General features: G+C 40.3%; 1 protein-coding gene across 1 annotated transcript in view; it reads right to left on the minus strand.

The window, feature by feature from the left end:
• Positions 1–8,666, minus strand: part of LOC114854482 (protein ECT2-like) — a 41,199-nt gene extending 32,533 nt beyond the window's left edge. The window contains 4 exon segments of the mRNA XM_029148919.3: positions 2,486–2,578; positions 6,662–6,741; positions 7,684–7,848; positions 8,424–8,666. Of these exon segments, the coding sequence (XP_029004752.1) occupies positions 2,486–2,578; positions 6,662–6,741; positions 7,684–7,816 (306 nt within the window). The 5' untranslated portion in view covers positions 7,817–7,848; positions 8,424–8,666.
• Positions 8,667–8,911: the final 245 nt, after the last annotated feature.

Genomic DNA, 8,911 nt, shown 5'->3' on the forward strand with positions numbered 1-8,911 from the left:
GAACACCTACATATCTATAGAGCTAAATTGGGACTGTATGTGTCTTGAAAGCGAAATAAAACTCAGCTTCAGTTTTTATGTTTTTGAGTTTCAAGTCTTAATTTTTTGCTTTCAAAGCTTTTTATCCCGTTACAGTTCCTTTTTCCCCTCAGGTTTAAAACCCTATACCCCCCAGGCCTATTTTCTTGGGTCTTCTAAAAGATGGCATAACAATGTTTAAGATGGGTATATCTTTGCAACCATAAGGTCTATTTGAATGTATTTGCTGTCATAATGTACTCTATTCTCACCCTCCGCGGGTGGTCTCATCCACTTTCCAAGCTCGGGTCCTCTACCAGAGGCCAGGGAGCTTGAGGGTTCTGCGCAGTATCCTTGCTGTTCCTAGGACTGCACTTTTCTGGACTGAGATTTCGGATGTTTTTCCAGGGATCTGTTGTAGCCACTCCTCCAGTTTGGGGGTCACAGCCCCCAGTGCTCCGATCACCACAAGTTTCCTTGCTCTTAGATCATTGCAGCTCATCATTTGTCTCTCATATGATGTTTTCATAAGACTGCTCACATCAGTAAACTGCATAGACGTTATCCAGGATGTGTCTACCACTGTTAAAAACCTGACAGCAGCTGTCTGAAGTCCAGGCTGCTGTGACCAATAGAAAACGATATTATTTAGAGGTTATGGCAGTTTAAACCCGAAATAAGATGTATTTGGAGGTATAAGTCCCAACGATATATTACAGATATTCAGTACATGTGCTCTCCCTGCCCTGTGATATTAGATAGATGGATGAGTTTGCTTATGTCATACTGTCGCTTGCGGAAGGGTGTGTCGTCTCATTAGGGCATACTGTATAGCTCTGTCTATAAGCAGATACAACTTATTTCTGACATTTCTTAATAAATAATATCTGTTAAAAGGTTTTTCAGAGGTCATAGCAGTTTTGACTCCTGCATCAGAAAGCTTCTGTCCAGCTGTGGTTGCTGATAGACCACTGGAGCTGCTCCCAGAGAAGAACCCGGACGTTACACAGCATGTGTCAACACCAGCCAAAGCCTGAAAGAAGTTCTCTGACGCGGGACTCCAGGCGAGGGACATCACAACAGGATCAGCACAGTGCAGACATTTTATTAGGTCCTCTCTGTTTTTTTCTGTTTTTTTCTCCATGTTCAATTTTTCGTTTTTAGGGTCCGGACTTTGTGTGTGAGGGGCGGGACTAACAATGAACTGTAACTAAAAAAAAGATTGAAAATAAAAAAAGTAGTTGAAACTCGAAAATATAAAAACTGAAGCTGAAAATACATTTAAATTGAAAATCTTTCAATACACAGTTCCAAATTATTTTATTTCGCTTTGAAGACACATGGGCCCAATTCAGCTCACATAATCACTACAAGTCTGAATAACACATTGGGTTGGTAACCGCAGCTACTGCAGATGCAACCCAGAAACAGGGAAAAACAGTTATTAATTACTGGCTAGGCAAAACATTCCTGTTGGGTCCAAATAAAGGAAATTTCAAAAAAAAATTGAATAATACTGTATATGCAGAGGATAACAGAAAACGACCTAATTACTTTGTGCTGCCACGTTTAGATTGAAATTGTAAGATGACTTTATAATCTGTTAAAAAAAAATCACCCAGTAAGGATTTTGACACTGCTGTTATTTCATCTAAATCAGCTTGCTAAAAGGATCAATAACATTGGTACAGTAAGTACTTCCTTAGTTTAAAAACCCTTAACATCAGAAGGCTGACATTTAATTAACACCTATTAGAACATTAAACATGTTCATTCATTCATCAGAAAAAAAATTAAGGATAAAAATGTATGCAAGGGCTTTAAATCAAGAAAGAAAATATAGAGCATCAAAGTGTCTTTTAGGCTCTTAATCAGAATGTGGTTGTCAAATTTGGCACCAGCGAGTCCATCCAAACCCTAGATAATTTTATATTGTAAATAAGTCATGATAGTTAGTACTTTGCTCACTAAAAGACATGTGAATTGCAAAGGACCATCTGTTCACCCTCCCACATGAAGCTAGCCCACCCGTTGAATGTTCAATTTCTCCCAAAAAGAAGGCAAATTTACAAGTTTCACAAATTGTTAAACCAATTATTTTAAATGAAATAGCACTCAAAGGTCAAAGCATGTTGTGTACAATGCTGTTAATTACATTCCTTACATCATTTGTGCAAATGGCTTTTGTTGTCTTGAAACTGCATGAGATTCTGCATTAATACGTGAAAATGAATGATGAATCTAGAGGGAGACATTTTAGCCTGGAAATCAGCTTCGGCATTTGAGTACATTTCATTAGACAGTGACGGAAATACACACACAATTATCATATTTAAATATTTAACTAAATCAGTTAATTACAAGTGAGTTAACCTTTCAAAATCATTTAATAACCAATGAGAATTATAACGCATGCAACACTTTCTCATTAATTGGTATTCAAAAAAAGGTAGGTGTTGTACTTTACCATATTCACTATAGATTTTATTATAGTTTTCTCTTCGGCACCCGCCTCGCCCTCTCTTATCTTTACCACTGGTACCTCCATTACACTGATGGCCTGTAAAAACCAACCAGCAGGAAGTGGATGTCAATTAGTGGTATTTGAAAAATTATGAGCAGAAAAATAACAAAAAGGGGTGGGTGGGGGATAATAGAAAAAAATAAAAGAATAAAAAAGTAAAAGGGAAATATCTGAGACAAATGCCTGCATGAGGTTAGGTGAGTTTAGAAATAAAGAAAGGAGGGGAACTGATAAGACAGGGTGGAGGGTGGGGACTGTGTCCTTGAAAAGTATAAACGGTAGCTTCAAACAAATATCACACTCTGCAGGGGGTAGGCACAGGAAAGACTTCTGTTAAAAATTAAAATAAAATGTTCAAAGCCTTTAGAAAAGAGGATGAGAAAAGGCAAAGGACAGAGAAGGACACATGAAGAAACGGTGGGAGGGTCTCTCCTGTCATTTGACTGAGTAAGAGCAGTGGGTGGCCAGGCAGGCATTTGGGAGTGACATTGATGGAGTTATATGTAGATGTGACTATGCTGCAGGTCGACAGCAAGAAACAGATGAATTAAGCAGGAGGACCCTGGTGAGTGCCAGGAAGTGACAGAGCCCGAAAGACCTGGAAAGTCAGATGCCACACCCTCAAATCACTTTCAGGTAGCACTTATCAAAGGCACAGTACTGTGATTACCAAAATACAAACAGAAACAGAATTTTAACACATCACAATGTTGTATTTTTAACAAGGAAAAAGTATTCATACACGGTGTTTCTTGAACAACGAAAACCAGAAGGACTGGCAGTATAAATTTGCCTAAAGTAAAGACGACTTGGCATTGCATCAAACATCCTACAGCAGGATTAAGTCAGTTTCAAACTGCTTCAAAGATTAAACTATTCTTTTACACTATTGCTATTACCCATCTACCCATGACCTAACAAATTTCCACCGCTTGGTACCAACTCAACATTACCTTGACTGTGATGAATACATATACTTCTTTAAATCTCTAAGTTGGTTTTAAAAATCGTTTTGTTCTGCGGATCTGCAGCCCTAACATCGAACTGCTGGCCGTGGGCCTCCGTCTATATTATTGACCCAGAGAGTTTCTACAAGTTATCTTCATTGCTGTTTACACCCCGCCCCCCTCCGCGAACGCTGCCGCGGCGTGTGACATCATACAGACGGCCGTCTCCAACCTGCAGTCCAGACATCCTGACGCTTTCTTTATGATCTCTGGTGACTTTAATAACACCAGTCTTGACAAGTCACTTCCTCCATTCACCCAGTTTTTTAGCTGTCCCACCAGAGGTGGGAAAACACTGGACCTGATGTACACTAATGTTAAGGATGCCTACTCTTCCACTGCCCTCCACCCTTTGTGGAAGTCGGATCCCAATTCGATTCATCTGCTGCCACAACGCACACCTCAGGTTCAAAGGCAGCCTGCCACCATTTAAACTGTTAAAAGGTGGAAAGATGAGGACCGCTTTGCTCTGCAGAGCTGCTTTGAAGACACTGACTGGGAGGCTCTCTGTGAACCTCATGGTGAGGACATTGATAGACTGATAGACTGCATCACAGATTATATAATTTTCTGCGTGGACACCCATATACCTGATAAAACCTTTCGACGCTTTTCCTAACAATAAGCCATGGGTCACTTTTGATATTAAAGCCACCCTGAATGAAAAGAAGAAAGCATTCAGGTCCGGGGACACGGAGGCAGCTAGGAGTGTCCAGAGAGAGCAGTTAGTCAAAATCAGGGGGGGAAGGAGGCTTACAGGAGGAAACTGGAACACAGACTTCAGAACAACAACCCCAGGGAAGTGGAGGGGCATGAGGACCATCACCGGCTACAAGTGCAGCAGCCAGGTGACTGAGGGGTCTATGGACAGGGCCAACGAACTTAATAACTTATTTAACAGATTCCAGGTTGGGCCCATAAAACCCCCGCTGTCCATGATAGCCCCCCCCCCTCTCATCACCTACTGGGCCCATCCACCACCACCTCACACAGAATCACAGCTGATCAGGTGAGAAAGGAACTGAACAAGCTTCACTCAACGAAGGCTGCAGGACCTGATAGAATCAGCCCAAGGGTGCTGAAAGTCCGTGCTTCCTAGCTGTGTGGTGTCCTAACCGTGTGGTGTCCTAACCCTCCGATACATCTTCAACCTGAGTCTGCAGCTGGAGAGAGTTCCTCTTATGTGGAAAAAGTCATGCATTGTGCCAGTGAATAAGACGCCATATCCCAGATTTCTCAACGACTATAGACCCGTGGCTCTGACCTCTGACATCATGAAGGCTTTTGAGAGGCTGATCCTGGACTCCCTGCATTCTCTGGTCAAACCCTCAGTCAATCCCCTCCAGTTTGCATATCAACCCCACCTAAGAGTGAATAACGCCATCATACATGGACTACCTCACCAACTGCCCCCAGTACGTCCGCCTGCAGAACTGTGTCTGACACCGTGGTCTGCAGCACAGAAGCTCCACAGGAGACAGTCCTGTCTCCCTTCCTCTTCACCCTGTACACCTCAGACTTCAGGTACAACTTGGAGTCCTGTCATCTCCAGAACTTCTCTGAGGACTCTGCTATTGTAGGACGTATCCAGGGTGGTGATGTCACAGAGTATCAGGGAGTGGTGGACAGCTTTGTGGACTGGTGTGGACAGAAGCACCTCCAACCAAACATCAGTAAAACTAAGGAGCTGGTGATTGACTTTAGGAAATCTGAGTGCTGTCACCCCTTTTACTAATAAAAATGAGGAGGTGGAGGTCGTGACCAAATACAAATACTTGGAAATATAAATAAATAAAGAAAATAAAGAACTCCTCAGCTGTGTACAAGAAGGCTCAGAGCAGAATGTACTTGCCGAGAGGCTCAGGTCCTTTAACGTCTGCAGCACCATGCTGAGGAAGTTTTAAGACTCTGTGGTGGCCAGTGTTGTGTTTTATGCTGTGGTCTGTGGGGCAGCAGCATGAATGTAGCAGACAGTAACAGACTGGTCAACCTGATCAGGAGGGCTGGTTTTGTTCTGGGTGTGGAGCTGGACCCCCTACATGCTGTAGCTGAGAGGAGGATGCTTGTCAGACTCCTCTCTATCCTAGACAACACCTCCACCCCCTACACAGTGTGCTGCCTAGACAGAGGAGCACCTTCAGCCAGAGGCTGATCAGTATTAGGTGCTCCACAGAACGCCACCGGAGGTCCTTCCTACCGGTGCCATCAGCCTGTACAACTCCTCCTCTCTCTGTATGGGTTGATCTTCATCCATGCAATAACACGTATAATAAAACTTTAGCTAGTAATTAGATGTAATTAGACAATAGTAATTAGACTTGTTGTGAGTGTGTGTAGATGTGTTAACATTCTTATATTCAATCTCCCTTCCTTCTTGTGTGTATCTCCATCTGTGACAACGATAAACATGTGCAAAATAATTTCCCTCTGGGAATAATAAAGTTTTTTGTATCTTGAATATTGTCCCTCACGAAATTGTGACACAGCCGCATACTGAAACAAAAAACATTTTCACACCTTTTCTTTGTTCTAATTCAAGAGTTTCATGATGTGTTGCTATAACCACTCGGGCAATACTTAAGAATAATCAATCAGACAAAATGCAGAATTAAAGTAATATGACTTCAGATAGATAAGCAAAATGAGACAAAATAGACATTGCTCCAAACGTAGAAGTCTGTATATATTGTTTGTTTGAGTTTCTATCCCTAGTTCAAATGTTTGATTCACAAAGTATAGTGAGGTTGATGCAAGACTTGTGTTTAATTGACTAGCTGATTTAAGGTAAGTAGCCTTTTTCGCTGAAGCTTTTCTAAGTCAGAGGTCTAAGGACAAAGGATGTTGTAGGTTGCCACGTTAGGCTAACTAAACTTTTCTAATATCTCTTGACGACTATGACTGTGTAAATTATTGTTATTATTTGCATGTTTATTATGCACACATAGTATTTGTAGCAGGAATAACTGTTACACTTTGCTGAACACAAACAGCCATGTGATCACTGTCTTTCTTCCTGAGGATTTTTACCTAACACAGAAGGTACAACACTGAAAAATTGTGACAATAGGGCAATAATGAAAAAGTGGACCTCCATGTTTAACAAAGAACATACCTGCAGTGCTTTGACCAGTTCTTCATTTCTGCCTGCTTTTCCCACCAGAACAACCCTAGTCTCCACTTTTGGCAGCATGTCTGAAAAAGAAGAACAAAGAAGTTACAAAATACAACACTTACTTTCAGTGCTGATAGGGCAAGAACTTCAATATCACAATCCTATTAATCACAATGGAATCACTGTGATTGATTTAAGAATTTGATGTAAATTATTTTGAATGTATATGTAGTGCCAATTCACTAAGGCCACTCTCACGTCAGAGTAAAGTACGTTTTAAGACCGTGTAAAAATCAAAAACCAACTATATAGAAAACTCAACATAATCCCACACATTAGTAAATTAAATTATTATATTAATAATAAAGTTTTACTTTTAAAACTCATTAGTTTTATTTCTTATTTGTGTTTCCTATTCATTGTAAGTCTAATTTAGTAGCCATTACCTCTAAATGTTAGCTGAAGAATACACAAAATTTCTGCAGGTTTCACCAAATGTTTGACTTTTTATTTATCAATTCAAGACCCAAGTATGAACCCTGCATAGGAGGAATAAATAGATGAAGTACCAATAGAAGCACACTTTCTTGCAGATTCAACCTTAAACATATAGTGAACTATAGTGAACAAAGCTGTAGATGCTAACAGGCATCACCCTAACAAAAGTATTATTACATTATTTGGGAAATATGGGATTTAAATTGGAATACAGAAGAATTGCTAATGATCTCTTACCCACCTAACCAAAGAAACAGCTGTAGGAATTTAACCTTTTAATCTATTTGTACACAACTTCGAGAGAAGATCTGTCCAATGAATTCATATTTTCAAAATGTTATGGGAAATTAATTGTCTTTTAATCTAAAAAATAAAATTATAGGCATAAATTTACAAAAAATGCCCTATACTCCACATGTATACTGTATGTAGTAAACTATATACCATCGCAATTGGTTCTGTCTTTTTTCATGTGGCAGGCTTTTAAGAGTTATGAACAAAACCAATAGTGCCTGGAGACTGACCTTCCCCATCTTCACCAGACATGCCAAGGAACACATGGTCCTTAGTGGTTTCAGAAATTCTCGAATCATAGACCGAAGAATCCACCAACAGACTTCGAGCTGTCCCCAAAGTCAGTATGCTGCTGTCAGCCATGGCAGGAACCACAGTGTCCAAAACGATCAAAACTTACAGAGAACAAACAAGAGAAGACACCGAGGGAGAACACAGTGAGGGAGAGGAAAGAGAAAGTATAGGGGAAAAAGCCAGGAATATACATGTCAAACAAACGTCAAAATTCAGGCTGAAGACAAAAAACATGTAACAAATGACAACGTTGGTAAAACAGGTTATGAGTGATAAAAAGTTTACAATGAAACTTCAAGGTTATCTGACTCTTTACATAGCAAAAACCACAACAAAATCTACAAGCTACATGACAAGGGTTTGTTAGTGCTGATGTGTTGAATTGGAAGAATAGGCTGCGATGTTGACTAAAATTAAAACAGGACAGGCGGTAGTAAAAAGGTCAAACAAGCAAAACGTAAGAAATTTAATTAGTTACTCATTTACCGAGGTTTGAAGCACAATTTACATAACAAAATCAGACTTTAAATGCTTAACGTTTTCTGTCCAACATCGTTCCACCGCGAGCTGCAAAATTGCTTTTGGTTGCTTTCGTCACATGTTGACTGACTTACCATAAAGTACCCAATAAACTGATTTAACAATAACACAAAAACTTAAAGTTGATGAGACCTACCGACTGGCGTGGTGACTTGTACCGTATGTATATGAAAAACAGACCTGGCAGTGGAACCAGTTAAATTTGATAACCCTTCTAACTAACTTAGCTAGCTACACGGCTAGAAAGCCAACGATTCAATGAAGAAATCCTGTTTGGTCCAAAACACAGTGTGGTATCTTCCCATGTTATAACTTATGCACGATAAAAGTCCAAATATGTCTTCTTTCATTTGCTGGCAATTTATTCCATAAAAGTCCCGACACGGTATCTGTCTGCAGTTTAACCTCAATTCAAAAAGTAAAGCGAACAACAGCGCCACAAGCTCATTGGCCAACAGTGATGGATAAGCTTCCGTATAATGGTTGCGCTGATTGGTCCATTCATTCAAATGGTTGACAACGGTTGCGCGACAAACGCGTAGCATTCAGGGACTGTCGGAAAATGGTAAACTTTGCACGATCAGCGCTAGGGGTTTACAACGACAGCCGTTTACAACATTTATA

This window comes from Betta splendens, chromosome 4 (assembly GCF_900634795.4).
Source record: "Betta splendens chromosome 4, fBetSpl5.4, whole genome shotgun sequence".
NCBI lineage: Eukaryota > Metazoa > Chordata > Actinopteri > Anabantiformes > Osphronemidae > Betta > Betta splendens.